The 16,996-nt window shown below is 21.9% G+C and overlaps 5 protein-coding genes across 5 annotated transcripts; 4 read left to right on the top strand and 1 right to left on the bottom strand. All coding sequences in view use genetic code 6, as the record gives it.

Moving 5' to 3' along the window:
- Nucleotides 1-451: 451 nt before the first annotated feature.
- On the top strand, nucleotides 452-2,800 carry TTHERM_00075570 (DHHC zinc finger protein; the record flags this gene model as incomplete). Its single annotated transcript, XM_001015597.3, has 9 exons — nucleotides 452-603; nucleotides 664-737; nucleotides 799-1,121; nucleotides 1,174-1,358; nucleotides 1,570-1,652; nucleotides 1,763-1,904; nucleotides 1,970-2,128; nucleotides 2,189-2,234; nucleotides 2,660-2,800. 9 exons carry the CDS (start codon nucleotides 452-454, stop codon nucleotides 2,798-2,800), a joined length of 1,305 nt encoding a protein of 434 aa, XP_001015597.3.
- Nucleotides 2,801-4,161: 1,361 nt separating this feature from the next.
- TTHERM_00075550 (Serine/Threonine kinase domain protein) lies at nucleotides 4,162-7,251 on the top strand (the record flags this gene model as incomplete). Its single annotated transcript, XM_001015595.2, has 4 exons — nucleotides 4,162-4,462; nucleotides 4,650-4,867; nucleotides 5,824-6,617; nucleotides 6,672-7,251. 4 exons carry the CDS (start codon nucleotides 4,162-4,164, stop codon nucleotides 7,249-7,251), a joined length of 1,893 nt encoding a protein of 630 aa, XP_001015595.2.
- A 1,367-nt stretch (nucleotides 7,252-8,618) lies between these two features.
- TTHERM_00075540 (NUDIX hydrolase) lies at nucleotides 8,619-9,152 on the top strand (the record flags this gene model as incomplete). Its single annotated transcript, XM_001015594.2, has 1 exon — nucleotides 8,619-9,152. The coding sequence occupies one exon, from the start codon at nucleotides 8,619-8,621 to the stop codon at nucleotides 9,150-9,152; it is 534 nt and encodes a 177-aa protein (XP_001015594.2).
- Nucleotides 9,153-9,870: 718 nt separating this feature from the next.
- TTHERM_00075530 (AMP-binding enzyme family protein) lies at nucleotides 9,871-12,191 on the top strand (the record flags this gene model as incomplete). The annotated part of the gene is made up of 3 exons (XM_001015593.2): nucleotides 9,871-11,543; nucleotides 11,722-11,969; nucleotides 12,025-12,191. The coding sequence occupies 3 exons, from the start codon at nucleotides 9,871-9,873 to the stop codon at nucleotides 12,189-12,191; spliced, it is 2,088 nt and encodes a 695-aa protein (XP_001015593.2).
- Nucleotides 12,192-12,936: 745 nt separating this feature from the next.
- Nucleotides 12,937-16,315, bottom strand: TTHERM_00075529 (transmembrane protein, putative; the record flags this gene model as incomplete). The annotated part of the gene is made up of 10 exons (XM_001471289.2): nucleotides 12,937-13,030; nucleotides 13,318-13,407; nucleotides 13,663-13,752; nucleotides 14,010-14,099; nucleotides 14,334-14,423; nucleotides 14,608-14,697; nucleotides 14,954-15,043; nucleotides 15,278-15,367; nucleotides 15,945-15,991; nucleotides 16,049-16,315. 10 exons carry the CDS (start codon nucleotides 16,313-16,315, stop codon nucleotides 12,937-12,939), a joined length of 1,038 nt encoding a protein of 345 aa, XP_001471339.2.
- Between the last annotated feature and the right edge of the window lie 681 nt (nucleotides 16,316-16,996).

Genomic DNA, 16,996 nt, shown 5'->3' with positions numbered 1-16,996 from the left:
ATTCTTTGAAAATATGCAAAGATAAATTCTGATCAAAAAATTTTTTTTTGCAGAAATCTTTGAATTAGAAATTAGGATGATTTTTAAAGAAGTAAGCAAGCAAAAGAATTTAGAAAAATTTTGGAGCTCAAATTATTAATTTGGTACACAAAATAGCTATTTTGTATCAAATATCAAGTAATAATAACATAGATAAGGAACCCAGAAAACTATATTTCATCTTAGTTTTTATGCATTCTTGTTGAGAAAGAGTAAAAAGTATTGTTTTAATTAGTGATATGTAAATTTATGCTTTAAAATTTACAGAGGCTGATAAATAATAAAAGGCGTCATAATTTAATTGGATATAATTGCTTCTATTGAAAAGTTTGTTAAAATATAATTTAAAAGCAAATAGTTAATTAAAAGATCTATTAAATAATATATATAAATAAAGCAAGATTTATTAGGAATGGATGTTAAGTACGAATCCCTGGGATACTAAATGGCAAATCCCAGCACTAATATGTTGCAAGTTGAAGAATAGTAAAATTAACCAAGCAGCAGTGGCAGAAGAACCAGATAGAGAAAACCAATTGAAAAAAAGCCAATTTTGAAATTAGGGTAAAGAGATTATTAAAAAATAAATAGGTATTTTAATGAATTGTTTGTAAATCTAAATAGAAATATCTGGCTTTTCAATTCAGGTGATAAGTGGAATGTAACTTTTGTAGGAAGTTGGTTGATTCTTTCAACATGTAATAAAAATAAATACAAAAAATCACATAGCTCTTCATAATTTGTTTTAAAATAAAAAAGTGTACTATTATACTTTCGTTGGTAGATACACATTAGAGACTTTCGATGTTGACTACCTTGTTTATTTAAGCATTGTATTTAATATTTGGTTTGCATACAGCTATATCAGATGTATAACAACCGAACCAGGAGTCATTCCTAAAGGAAATATTGAATAGGATCCATTTAAAGATTTAGAAAAGGAATAGCAATCTCAAGAAAGTAGTTTAGACTCAACAAAAGCTGATTAAAAATATCAACCAGAAAATCCAGAAGAACATCATAAAGATAATTTAAAAGAGATAAACATCGTAGAACCTTAATAAAATAAGAAGGAAGAACCTGTAAAAATTAATAAAGTTAAATTAGTTTTTTTTATTCATTATAATTCAATAGAAAAAGGCAGATATAAAGTATAAAATTGATTATGATCATTAAGGAGGTGCTTTTATAGAGTAAATTAAGCATGAGCAACCCATATAATTTTACACATAGAGATATTGCGCTACCTGTAAGATCATTCGTCCTCCCAAAGCTTCTCATTGTCCTAGATGTGATTACTGCGTAAAAGGCTACGACCAGTAATAATATTAGTTGAAATTTAATAAAAAGACTGATAACATATTATATTCTATATAAAAAATATCATAATAATACTAAAACAAGTTGATAAATAAATATTTAGTTAAAAATAGAGATTCATAAAAAAAGTGGATTTGATATAGATAAAATGTTATCAAAATTTCATACTTTACTACATATTGAAATAAATTTTTTTGTTTATTAAAAAAGTCATTGCTATTTTATTGGAAATTGTGTTGGAGCAAGAAACTACAAATATTTCGTTTACTTCCTAACATCCATGACTTTAGTTGGTAAAAAAATAAAAAATATTAAATTCAGAAAATATTACTCAAAATATTATTGAAATAATACCAAATTATCTTGAAGTTTTTTATTAAATTTCATTATTAATATTTTTTAGGGTTAATTTGGATGGGAACAAGTTTGGCTGCTTCAATTGATTTATATAATAAAACTGATGATTTTGGATCAAAACTTGATGACTGGCCTGTTTTGAAATACGGATTTTACTTTTTCTGCTTTTTATGGATCTATGGAATTATGTAATAATTTTATTTCAAATAAGCAATTTATTTCTAAGTTAATATTTTGATTAAATTATTTAAAGTTGTGGAATGCATAGAAATCTTAGATTCTTAGTTTAAATAGGTTTCCTAATAAGTTTAATTCTTATTGCTGTGTTGTGCCATGATGAAAGCAGATTATTTTATATGACTCCCTTATGCCACCTTATATTCTTTTTATGCAATTCGCCTATTGCATTTATGTAAATATATTTATATGAATTAAAGTACAGATTTTAAATTGCTTATTTAAATAATTCTAGGGTATTCCCGATGTGCATAACTTATCTTTATAACACCTCTAGAAGAGTAATTCTAATTTCTTTATAACTATTTTAAACAGCAAGATCAGGCATATACTATAAAAAGGATAAAAAATAATAATTTTAATATTAATACCTATTATAAAACCTCTGAAAATTAAAATTATAGAAAATATATTTTTTAATAGCCTTTAAAAGCATTTATAGATCAATAACTATTTTTAGAAAAAATGCAAATCATTTTTAAATAAAAATAAAACAATAATGAATAATTCTAGAAATTCAAATAATTTTTTCGTTTTTTAGTTACAATAAAATATAGCTGAATTAAAGTAAGACTGTTCCAGAGTTTTTCTTTTGTTTTAATTTTTCTATGCAATAAGATCAGAAAAAATTCGATTGAAAAGAAATTATCTAAAAATAATTTATTGTAGATTAATTCTAGAACTAATTATATATTTAAAAATATAGATTACAGTTAAAGAGAAGAGTTAGTTAGATGCTTATATGAAAGACAGAAGATTTACTTATTTAAATTAAAGTATAGTTACTACATGCCAAAATTTAAAGGATTTTATTTTTGCTGCAGATATAAAATCAGAATTAAATTGATATTCTTTACAAACCTCATAGCACTTATTAATAATAATTTGTTAATATCTTGTACACATAATTAAATAAATAAAATTACTGTTTTTGTTATTTATTTTTATCTATAATTTTATTTGTTAAAGGTCTAATTTTTAGAATAAATTAATCAAAGCACTTAAATTTTCTTAATATGTTTATTTATTATTAGATTAGAATATTTTTATTATAATATCAATAAGAAAATTTTACATTAGGAATAGATAAAATTTTTAATTCTTGAAAGAGAAAAAAAATTTATTTTTTTTTGATTAACTTGTTTGTACACTTAACATGTACTTAACTTTATTATTCTACAAGTTTTAATTATATTATGCAATCAACTGTTTGAAATGTATTCTATAAAAATTAAGTATTACGAATTATTGTATGTAATATACATCATCTTGATTAGAATATTTTGTCTTACTTACAATAATAGACAAAACAATAAAAAAAACTTTAAACTAAATAGATATATCTTATTTTCAATTAGAGATGTTTTAAGCTAATTTAGATTCAATAGATTCATTACCTATTTACTTTTATTACCAAGATTATTGTTTCTAAACTAAAATTAATTGAATAATGCGATTTTTTAAATGCATTTTAAGTTAACTGCTTACCGCATATTTTTTTGTGTAAGTAAATTTTAATATTTTTTATGTTTTTAGAAGGAAATAAACAATCTAATTATCTATTTCTTAATTTTTCAAATTAACATGAGTACAGAAACAGACCAGAAGTAAAAAGTATTTACAATAAATATATCAATAAAATGCTTATTTGTGTTTGACTTTGATAAAATAGAAATGAATTTTAAGTTGAAGAAAATAAATAAAAAATTTACATTCTGCATAGAGCAATAAATAAATAAACAAGTTAATAGATTTAATGTTTGGTAAATGTATAAAATTTCAACTAAGCTTCAAAATGCAAGGGATTCAATAAAATGCATATAAATATTAGAAAAAATTTGTGTTATTCACATTTAATAAATAGATTAATAAATAGATTGACTGATTGATAGATAGATAGATAGCTAAATACACAATTAATAACTAAGAAGAAATCAATCAAGATATTACAAATAAGCAAATATAATCGATATGAATCACTAAATTAATTATGATAATTCTTTTAATTAAAAATATTTAATACATACATAAAAAATTCAATAAGTTTAATAATATTTATAATAATAGTATATAAAAGCTATAAAAAAAAGAGGAATCAAGCAGAGAATAAACTAGCAAACACTTAGTTATTCTATCATCATATCATACTAAGACAAAAGGGATTTAATTTATACTGTTAAGTAAATAGTTTATAGCTGATTTTAAGACATGGGCTAAGCTTGTATTAATGGTAAACCTAAAAAAACTCATAGAATAGAGGATAAGGATGTCTAAACTACAGATAAATCTAAAAACTATGCAGCTGCTACAGCTAACTAGAATCAAAAGCCCGATAAGCTCATTCAAGAATGTCTCCTTGATGGGTAAAAGAACTCCTTGACAAACAGCGCAGCAGAAGTGAGGAAGAACAAAAAAATCTGCATCGATTCTTCAATTAGCGATTCGCTAGGGTGCTTTATAACCACTGAAAATATCAAAAACGTTTATAACATTTCAGATACAGTTTTAGGTAAAGAAAGCTTGCTTTTTATTTATTTTTGCATTAGAAAAATATTCTCTGTGTAATTTTTCAATTTCAGAGCAATAAATAATCTGGTTCTATTAAAATCTACATCATTTATATTGATATAGACTTATTTTAAATTTGATTTGTGTTATTTAAATAATTTATATATACTTATTTATATTCATTCAAGGCAAAGGAACTTTTGGTACAGTAAAAGAAGCAAGTTTAATTTCCAACCCTTCAAAAAGGTTTGCAGTAAAGTGTATATCCAAAGAAGCAGGAGGAGATACAAAAAATTTTGACTGGCTTTATAGAGAAGTTAGCATCTTTCGCCAACTGGACCATCCAAACATTGCAAAACTCTATGAATGCTACCAGGATGATAAACATTTTTACTTGGTTATGGAGGTATTAAAATAATTAAATTAATTTACAAAAATAACTAGCTAAAAAGAAAGCAAAATATTATTTTGAATAACTCTACTTTGCCTTTAATAATCTATTAAAGATACAATTTCAATTTGTTTCTTTTAAAAGCAATAAAAAATTTCTACATAAAAGTAATTCAACAAGCAAAATAAGTAAATGGTCAACTATCACTTTATTATTTAGCATGACAAAAATAACTTTGCAAATCTGAATAAATTTCAATTTTTATCTTAATTTTGGATTTTCTATTTCTTTTCCTCTGATTAAAATCTGAAGAGTTTATCTATTCATTAAAAGGTTTTTTGTTTCTAAAAGTTGATAGTAAATTTTTCAAAATAAATAAGATTTAAAGTTCATTAAATACACAAAACATGCTACTTTGATGTAAAATTTCTCTACCAAAAAGAATTTTCAAAAAAATTGACTGAAAATATCAAGAGCAATTTCTTTTAGTATGTATCTATCACAAACATTTTTGTTAAGCCAAACAATTTTAAATAAACAGCTAAAAATAGTACTTATAAAATTTTAAATAAATAATTTATCTTGCTTGTTAGTTTGTTTGATACGATATTTGATTAACTACCTTATAAAATAACAAAGGATAATACGTCTTCTCTGATTATAATAATCAAATTTGAACATCATAAGTGCAATATTTTGATAAAAAAGTTTTTTCCCCAACTAAAGAAAGAATACTGCTTATTTGAGAAGGCATTTAATTTAGATAAATTATAATAAATCATTCACATGATTGTACAATATTACAAGCATATATCTGTCTTTCATCTATTTTTATCATAACGCAACAAAGAGTCGATAAAGTGAATTGTAATCTTTAAAAATTTCTAATATAACAAATCGCTTTCTTTACATAGTTAATTATTTCTACATAAATTTAAATTTATCAATTCAATCATTTATTTATTTTATAGAATTGTGATGGAGGATAATTACTATAACTAGTCTTAGAATAAAAAAGATTTTCAGAGTAAATGGCTAGCTAGGTTATGTCTTAGATGTTATCAGCAGTCAAATATTTACATGAACTAGGAATAGTTCATAGAGATTTAAAGCCTGAAAATTTTCTTTTTACGAGAGATTAGTCAGAACTGAAAATGATAGACTTTGGCCTATCAAAGCAATACAATAGCTAACTTGAAATGATAAAATACTAACTGAATGAAAACTACAAATTAGAGCAATCGCGCTTATCTATTTATACTCCTTAATCAAATTATTCTTCTAAGTCAAACAATATGTAAACTATAGTAGGAACTGTTCAATATATTGCTCCTGAAGTCCTTACTCAAAATTATGACAAACGTTGCGATATCTGGAGTCTTGGAGTAATACTGTACTGCATACTTTATGGAGAGTTTCCCTTTACAGGAAGAAATGACACAGAGATATTTGAATAAATAAGAAAAGGAAATTTTGAATTCAGAGACGAAGTTACTATTTCTAAGTAAGCGAAAGATCTTATAACCAAAATGATTTGTGTGGATCCAAATAAAAGAATTGACATGTCATCTGCTCTCAAACATCCATGGTTTAAAATGTAAAATACTCATTAATATGATTAAGGAAGAATAGTATAACTTAAGCACATCAACAATCTTAAGTCATACCCCTAAAAATTAACTCCCTTCTAGCGTCTTTACATTCATCTCTACCATAAAATGTTTTCAAATAATTCATTCATCAAAGATCTGACTCGAGTTTTCAGGTAAAATAATTATTACAATTAAATTATAATAAAAAATGTATTTATTATATAAAGAGCCATTGATTACAACAATGAAGGCATCATTAATACAGCAACTCTTTAAAAATCAATGACGAGTCTTGGTTACAATTAATCTGTTGCTGAAATTCAAAAAATAGTAAGCAACATGTCTGAGTCTTCTATATCAAAGGTGGGATAAATCAACACTAAAATGGATGAATACATTGAATACACCCAATTCTTAGAAGCAAATATTGATAGAAATATTCTGATTAATGAAGATTACCAATAAAAAATATTTAATTATATTGACACTCAAAAGAAAGGTGTCATTTTAAAAGAGGATATTGGCAACTGCCTGAAAAGAGAAGGAATCAACTATTCTTAATGTTACATAAAACTATTAAAGGAAGAGATACTTGCGTTATTCAATATCAATAATAATGTAAACTAAAATGAATAAGAGGAGGACGAAGAAAATAAATTCAAACTTTAATTCTCTGATTACTTAAAACTTCTAATACCCGCTCCTCCTACATAAAATAGCAGTTTTGTTGATAATATAACAATAACTGACCAACCAGGATAAATAAAAAATAACTAATAAAAGAACTCACCCTTATAAATTAAATGAAAATCATTCTTTAATTATTCAATTTAAAATTATCAAAACTTCAATCAAAAATATTTCATTCCCTTTGAGCTAAACACACAAACAAACAAACAAATAAAGAAGAAGAAAAAATATAAGATTTCATAGTATTCTTAAATTACTTACTTTTTCCTCCCTCGAAAATGCGTTAATTTATATATTAGCCATACAACATTTTGTTAATGAGTTTAACTTTAAGGAATTTATTTATACAACATAATAAATAAGCAAAAAAACAAACAAACAAACAAACAATCAATCAATTATATGCTCAATTAAAATATTGGTATTATAGATTTCTATGAAAAAAGCTATTAATTAAAATAACCAATCTAATTAGTTAGTATATTTAATAGATATACTTTATATTATTAAAAAATAATTAATTATTTATATTAAAATCAATTTGTATTTGTATATATACTGCAAATCTTCATCAATTCACTTTATTTACTTTTCATTACAAAACCATTTACAATCAGTCAATATTTTAGATACTAAAAGAATTTATATTGGAGTTCATTATTAATAACTAGAAAAAATATAGTAGATAATAATTTCTTATAAAAATTGTTCATAAATATAATAAAGATAAAAATTATAATATTTTTTAAATTCAGTACTTAAGAAAGACATAAATAAGCATATAAATAAATATCAGTATCTATTAGAATTTTATTTACAAATAACTAATTTAGAATTCATCAGCTAAATGTTTGAATATCAAGTATTTAAATTTCAAAATAAATAATATTTAAAAATTATCATATATTTTTTTCATATATCTAGCTAACCATTTGAATTATTTTTAGAAAATTAAAGATATTATAAAAACCATCTTATTATGGAATCTATCTAATTTTTTTACTAAAACAAAAATGCCAGCATTTTTTATAAACTAATAATCAATCATCATTTGGATAATTTAAAATATAAAAACTACACTAAATACTTGTTATTTAATTAAAGAAAACAAAGTATTACTTGGATTCAATATGCTAAGTTATGGATTAAGAGAGAGTATAAGAAAAAAATGTTTTAACAACTAAAGCCAACTAAATTTTAGTTATTACATTTGATATTTATCAATTCATCGTTAATATATTAATTAAATTATGATTATTTCTCTTATTTATTGGTTGTGTTTGTTTTAGGAATCTTAAGCATAATATTTAAAAATGTTTAAAAATAATATCTTTTTAATATTTAGTTAAATTTATAATTGCTGCTTTTAATAGTTCTAGTTGTATGTATATATATGCAGATCAAATTAATTTAAATAAAAAACTATAATTATAGTTTTAAATATATATATATATAACTCAGAACATAATTTTGATTATAGCGTAATGAATAACAGCCAAGAGAATTTTGATTTTAAAAACTGCACTACTTGCTATCTCATATAGGAAAACAAAGTTTTACTTGGATTTAAAAAGAGAGGTTTTGGTATTGCAAAATGGAATGGATTTGGAGGCAAAGTAGATTCAAATGAAACAATTTTATAAGGTGCAATAAGAGAAATGTAAGAAGAATGTAATATCACTCCTACTAAATTAAAGTTTGTTGGATTAATAAAATACACACTACCAAAACTTAAGATGATAATTTTATCTCATTAGTTTATCATTAGTGAATATGAAGGTTCAATATAAGAATCTGAAGAAATGAGGCCCTAATGGTTTGAATTTTAAAATATTCCTTTTCAAGATATGTGGTGTGAAAACCATATTTGGTTTGGTGATTTGTTAAAATAAAACTACTTTTATGGTGAATATACTATGGATGGTCCTGAAGATCTGTATTCTAGTATGAACAAAATAGTAGAAAGAGAACAACTTTATTAACTTCAAAAATAGTTATCAAACAGACTCTTAGAGTGAGCCTTAGTAGACATTTAATCATTTACTTGATTAGAAATTAGTTTTTTTTATTAATATATAAAATTCTAAGAAGTTGCTTGATTGATTAAAATAGCAAAATCTGTAAATCTTTTAAAATAAAAAGTATTAATTGAATAATAAAATAAATTCTAATTTGTATTATTTATTTATAACTTTATATTTTAAAAAATAATAAATTTATTAGATTGGCTTTATAAATTTTACTAAATTTTATTATTTTAATTTAGAATAAATAATAGATAAAACCATAATAAAATAAAAAAATGGCAATAACTCAAAATTTGAAAACAGCTTTTCTATTTTATTTAATTTGAGTAAGCCTTTTAATATTTAGAAAATAGCTATAAAACAAAAAAATTTTAATCAATAAAATAATTTTAAAATTAAAAATATGTTTGGACTTGAATTTAATAAAATTAAGCAGAAAAGAATTAAATTCTAACCACTAAAATAGCATTAATATTTAAATTAAATGAAGAAAAAACATATTGTATTTCTTCAATTCTATAAAAAGAGACAAGTAGAAATAATAAACAATTAAATATGAGAAATAAAAGTAGTATACATTTTTATAAAAACAATATTTTTTATATTGGGTAATAATAAATCTAACAAACTTAAATTGATAATACCAGAAAAAATAAAAAAGAAAAGTGTTAATCAATTAATTAACTAAAAAAAGTAGAACTAATAATAAATGAATTTTATAAAAAACTTTGATATTTTCTCTTAACCTATTTAATTTAATGCCTATAATTAAAAAATAAGAAAGAGATCATTCTTCGGAGCCTTCTTAACTATTTCTATAGTGATAACAACTCTAATGTATTTCATATATTTGCTAAACCTGTTTTTTACTAATCAAATTGATCCTAAATTTAGAATGCAAAGCTTTGTCTCAAAAGATGCCATAGACATTCCTTTAGATAGTGAATTTGTTGGGCTTCAGTTTTCGTATAATTACATGAATGGTAAATATTAAAGCTTAAGTGAAATAGAGGCTCAGTAAAACAAAACATACCTTGTGTTTATACCTATTTTATTTTAGTCAAATGCAACGAGTTACAATGTTACACGTCTAAATATGACAAAATGCTAAAATGCACTTTTAGATGGTTATGATTGCATAGATTTTGATAGCTATAAAAACTTATCTTTAACTATGGACAACAAACTAAATGTTAAATCTTACTTAGTTATTACAGTTTACAGATGCTAAGACACTGATTCAATAAAAACTTTTGTTCCTAATAATTGCGCAAACGCTAGTGAAATAGATAATGCAGTCATATATGGACAACAAAATATAAGATTAAAGACCACATAATTTAATACTTCATCAAATAAAATTGAAACAAATTTTAAAAATTAGTTTATGCATAATTTTAATGGCTAAATAGGTATAGGTTAAATTCAAACAACTAAGTAGATAACTAATGTAAAATCAGGGTTTTTAATTCAGAATAAGGAAACATTTTCTGGTCCAATATCACACAGTTTCACACAACAAACTTTAGATAAAGCTAGTTATATCTAGCAAACGCGAAATAAATTGATTTATGAAATTTACATAAGTATTGATGAAAATATTTAGCTTTTTAGTATATAATATCCTACCTTTCCTGATGTCTTGGCTCTTTGCAATAGTACTTTTAGCTTTATGATGATTTTAGGTTTCTTTGCTAGGAAAATAACTCAAAAAATGATTCTTTAAGAGATGTTCATCTTAATTTTACAAAATATTTATTAAGAAACTTATTCTAAGATATTAAAAATAAACAAATTTGTATAATTCAGCTTGGATTTGAAGCTCAAACAAATGCTAGTAGCTAAAAAGGTAGAAGAAGCAACAAACAGAGAAGAAGACGATGATAAAATTTCTGAAAAATCTAGCCCTATAATAATTCCATTTACTTCACCGAAGGTTGGCCATACTAGATTTACAATAAATACTGATTTAGTTAACGAAGAGCAGTAGTCTATTTAAGATTAGAATTCCATCTTTTCTTCTTTAGAGCAAAACACTTATGGAAGTAGGATTTAAAGTGCTAGACTTATATATAAAAAAAGAAACAATTCTATCACAAATAAAAATGCAAAATAGCCGCCAATTCAACATAAAAATAAATTTAAAATTAATTTATTTAATTAAAATTCAGCAAAAGCAGAATCCCCTTCTTCATTCAATTTTATCCAGTAACAAAAAAGTCCAACATAATAAGATACATTATAAAGGACATAATAATGCAATTAAACTGTAGCAGATGTTTTAGAAGACTAAAGTCTCTTTTAGACATTAAACAAAAAAATAAAAGCTCTAATTTAAAAACCAATTTCATATAAAGTACAAAACCTTTTATTCAAAACAAGGTAAATTAAATTTTAATCCATCATCTTTATTTTAAAATATATTGATAAATTAATAATGACTCCAAAATTATTAGATTTATTTTATTTTCTAATATTTACTTTGTGTTTCGCAATTTATAAAGTGTGACTTTTTAACCAACCAATTTATTTTATTAATGTAATTTAAATAAATTATTAGGCTATGCAAAAAAAGGAAATTTTTAGAATCTCAGGGATTAAACAGATAAATGATAATTGATGTGGAAGAATAAGTAAATGAAAGTTTAGACTACTTTAAGATCTACAAAGACATTCTTATGTTAAAGAAAGCTATATTTATCCTTTTAACAAAAGAGCAGCTTGCAGCCTTACAACTAGTAGGTTTTTCGGAAAATTAAGCTCGATCATTAACGGATTTGAATTCTAAGAGAGATATATTTTCAGCATGTAAATTAAATATATAGAATTATTTTTAGCTAATTTATTTTAAATTAAATTTTAGAAATTGGTTAAAGAGATAAAAATTATTTTGAAGAGCAATTTAATATACACAAATCAAGTGAAATTCAAGCCTAATACATTTACTAATTTTTATTAAAATGCTAAAAATAACAAAACATGAGCTTGGTAGATGAAAGATTGTTTTCTTCTTTAAAAATAAACCAATGAAATGACATAAATCAGAATTAAAAAAAATAATTGTTTTGTATTTTATTCAGTTGATATATTTTTTAAGAACAAAAAAATATTTCTATTTATTTAATATTTTAAACCAAATAAAAAATCATAAATAAATAAATTAATAGAATATTAAAATTAGGAAAGTTTCTATTAAACATAGAAGTTAAATATACCAATTTTTATATGTATAATTATATTGTTACTGGAATTGTAAATTTTATAGAAAGTTTAATATAATTATAGGGTATTCCAACTATTATTGAATAAATTCTCTCTACCTTTATTAATATCTGATTTAACCTAATCGTGAGAATTAATTTATTTTTATTGAAAACTTGGATAATACTGGTAAGGTAAAAATAAAATTTTTATTTTATAAATAAATTGGATATTACTTATTAAAAATTTGTTAAAAATGTTTTTTTAAAAGTCTAAAAAAGTAGCCCTCCTAGTGAAATACTTGGAAGGAGAAAAAAGTTTCAAATTATTTGATCGTTTTTGGAGAAACTGAGGGTTTGCTTAAGAGGAATTAATTTATTTAAGTAAATCTTTAAATTTTTTATTTTTTATAAATAATTTATTTACTTACAAAAATATGAATGATATTTATATTATAAAAACAATAATTAAATCTATATTCCTATTTTTATTTTAGGATAAAAATTTTTCAAAATATAATATTCAATTATTCAAACATTTAATATTAAATAATCATTTTTTTGCCACTTGTTTATCAGTAGAATATTTTTATAAAGACAACTAATCTTTTTGATTTAAGACACTTGCTTATTACTTTCAATTTTTATGATTCATCCAATTAGTTTTAACTTTTAAAATAAATTTGTTTAATTTTAAATAAATATCAAATTGAATAAACATTTAAATTAAAAATTATTTCTTAAATTAATTAATAAATAAAATAAAATTAGTGGAATTAAAAGATAAAAAAATAAATCAAATAAAAGTTCTAAAATAAAATGATGAGTTAAATTAATAAAGAAAGAACAAAAAAAAGCAAGCACGATTAAAATTAAAAGAAAAAAGAGCTTTATTGTTTTAAATTAGTTTTTATAATTAAAAATATCAAAATCCAAAACAAATAAATTGTTTTTACAAAAGATAAAGTGTCAAATTTGAGAGATTAATACACTATGCTAAACCAAAACCTAATTCTGATGCACCTTCAATACCAATTTAGTTTTTACTTTTTAAATATTGAAGAAAAAATATATCATTAAATAGTTAATTGGAAGGAAGAAATGAACAATAAATTTGAAATAATAAGATTAATTAATTATAAAAACAAAAGTTGAAAATAAAACTATGAGTTAATTTATATAAAAAAAAGACAAAAAAAGCAAGCACAATATATAAATGAAAAGAAAAAAGAGCTTTATTGTTTTAAATTAGTTTTAAAAATTAAATATATTACAAACCAATACAAATAAACTATTTTTACCTTAGGCTAAGAGTCAAATTTGAGAGATTAATGCACTTTGTTAAACCAAAACCTAAGCCTGATGAACCTTCGTCACCAATTTAATTGTCACTTTTTAAATATTGAAGAAAAAATTAATCAAAAAAAATAATTAGAAGGAAAAAATGAAGAAATAATATGAAATAATAATATTAATTTATAATTAAAGCAAAAGTACTTTAAAATTATGAGTTAAATTAACAAAGAAAGAACAAAAAAAAGCAAGCACAATAAAAAAATAAAAAGAATAATAAAAAAGAGCTTTATTGTTTTAAATTAGTTTTTATAATTAATAATATCGCAATCCAAAACAAATAAACTGTTTTTACTATAGATAAAGTGTCAAATTTGAGAGATTAATGCACTTTGCTAAACCAGAACCTAAGCCTGATGCACCTTAGCCACCAATTTAATTGCTTCTTTTTAAATATTGAAGAAAAAATATCTCATAAAATAGTTAATTAGAAGGAAATAATGAAGAAATAATTTGAAATAATAAGATAAATAATAAAATCAAAAGTTGAAAATAAAATGAATAGTAAAATTAAAAAAGAAAGAACAATAAAAAGAAAAAGAAAAAAGATCTTTATTGTTTTTAATTAGTTTTTATAATTAAAAATATCACAGATCCAAAACAAATAAACAGTTTTTACTCAAAATTAAGTGTCAAATTTGAGAGATTAATGCACTTTGCTAAACCAGAACCTAAGCCTGATGCACCAATTGCACCAATTTAATTGTCACTTTTTAAATATTGAATTAATTAATAATAAAAGCAAAAGTTAACCATAAAATGATGAGTTCAATTAACAAAGAAACAACAAAAAAAAAGTAAGCACAATAAAAAAATAAAAAAGAGTTTTTTTGTTTTAAATTAGTTTTTATAATTAAAAATATCACAATCCAAAACAAATAAACTGTTTTTACAATAGATAAAGTGTCAAATTTGAGAGATTAATGCACTTTGCTAAACCAGAACCTAAGCCTAATGCTCCTTCGTCGCCAATTAAGTTTTTACTTTTTAAATATTGGAAAAAAAAAATATCATTAAATAGTTAATTGGAAGCAAAAAATGAAGAAAAAATATGAAATAATAAGATTAATTAATTAATAATAAAAGCAAAAGTTGAAAATAAAATGATGAGTTATATTACAAAGAAAGAACAAAAAAAAGCAAGCACAATAAAAAGAAATATAAAAAAGAGATTTATTGTTTTAAATTAGTTTTTATAATTAAAAATATCACAATCCAAAACAAATAAACTGTTTTTACTCAAGGTTAAGTGTTAAATTTGAAAGATTAATGCAATTTGCTAAACCAGAACCTAAGCCTTATGCTCCTTCGTCTCCAATTTAATTAAAACTTTTTAAATATTGAAGAAAAAATTAATCATTAAATAGTTAATTAGAAGGAAAAAATGAAGAAAAATATGAAATAATAAGATTAATCAAAAATGAAATTGATAATAAAATGATGAATTCAATTAACAAAAAAAAGCATGCACAATAAAAAGAAATATAAAAAATAGCTTTATTGTTTTAAATTTGTTTTTATAATTAAAAGCATCACAATCCAAAACAAATAAACTGTTTTTACTCAATGTTAAGTGTCAGATTTGAGAGATTAAAGCACTTTGCTAAACCAGAACCTAAACTTGATGCACCAATTGCGCCAATTTATTTTTCACTTTTTAAATATAGAAGAAAAAATCTATCATTAAATAATTAATTAGAAGTAAAAAATGAAGTAATAAGATAATTAATGAGGGGAGGGTCATACATAGATGGGATTTTAATTTTTTAAATAACAAAGAAGGATTTTGCTCTATCAGAATATATAAAAAAAATTTTTAATCTGATTTTTTTTCAAGAATATAAGGTATATATTATTTCAAATTTTACACTTTCTGAATTTAAAGCTTTCAAAAATAAAGCTATATCAAGCTAATTTAGCTTTATTTATTGTATTATTAAAATATATTACATTTTGCCTTTTGTAAATTAAATAGGCATTTCACTCTAGTTAATTAGTAGGAAAAAATGAAGAAAAAATATCAAATAATAAAAAATGAATAATAAAAAAATAACTAAAAATTGAATTGAAAATTAAGTTTAAATAGCTAAAAATTCTTGTTTTAATAGAAATCAATAAATAATGATGAGAATTTCTATAACAAAATTTATTTATTTAAATAAATTGAAAGTTATATACATAAAAAATATCAATAATAATAAAAATAAGATTTATAAATTAAATATACTACAAACCAATATGGAGAACCTAATGAGATGAAAGTGAAGAGCTTAAAAACTTTTTTTATTAATTTATTTAAATTTAAAAGTTATTAATAACAAACTTAATAATTACTTCATCTAATCTTTTGTAATGTTTAATCTATTATATCATTTATTTTTTTTTCAAAAATACCGAATAGCAAGCAATTTATGGAATTTAATTAATTAATTATAAATGGACAAAAAGAAAAAATATAATATAATAATTAATTAATAAATATTAAATTATAAATTTGGTTTTATGAAGAGATATCACATACAATTTAATTTAATATTCATTATTTAATCTTAATATTTGTATTTAAAATATAATAGGAATTAGAGATGTGCAGTTAGTCATATTTGAAAGAATTTTATTAATTAATTAATGTTCTTAAATTTTATAAAAATAATGTTTATAAGTAGATTTTTCTGTTTTAGCTCTATAGTTAATTATAGGAATATTAATAATTTCTCTAATTATTCTCAAATCACATTAGTTTTTTTTTTGTAAGCACATTTTATTTAGGTAGATATAGCATCCACCAAATAAGTGCATTTAATATCAACTTAAATAACTTTTTAAAATAAATAAAGTTACTCTAAATAATATTTTTATTTCAAAAATTGAGGGCTTAATTAATTTTGAAGCATTAAAATGCATATATATTATTTATTACATCTAATTTTTCTAGCAGTATTTCATTATTAAATATCTCATAATATAGACATCATAATCTATAAACTTTTTGTAAATATTTTAGAACATTAATTATAAATATTTATATTCGTATACCATATTTATTATTTAATGAACAATAATTTGCAAATTCTTTTAGACTGTTTAATTTCTAAAATATACCAATTAATCTCTATATTATAGCCTGATTAAATATTCAAAATACTTTCCCATTTCTCTATTATCTTTTTATAATGCTTAAAATTAATATTACTTTATAGATTAGATTATTTTTCATTATAAACTACCTTGCTCTAAAAGGGTTAACATACATTTTAATGTCGTATGAATGTATATTTTATT

This window comes from Tetrahymena thermophila, assembly GCF_000189635.1.
Source record: "Tetrahymena thermophila SB210 genomic scaffold scf_8254650, whole genome shotgun sequence".
Taxonomy (NCBI): domain Eukaryota; phylum Ciliophora; class Oligohymenophorea; order Hymenostomatida; family Tetrahymenidae; genus Tetrahymena; species Tetrahymena thermophila.
Note: the sequence above shows the minus strand (reverse complement) of the source record. Positions and strands in the feature narration are given on the sequence as shown.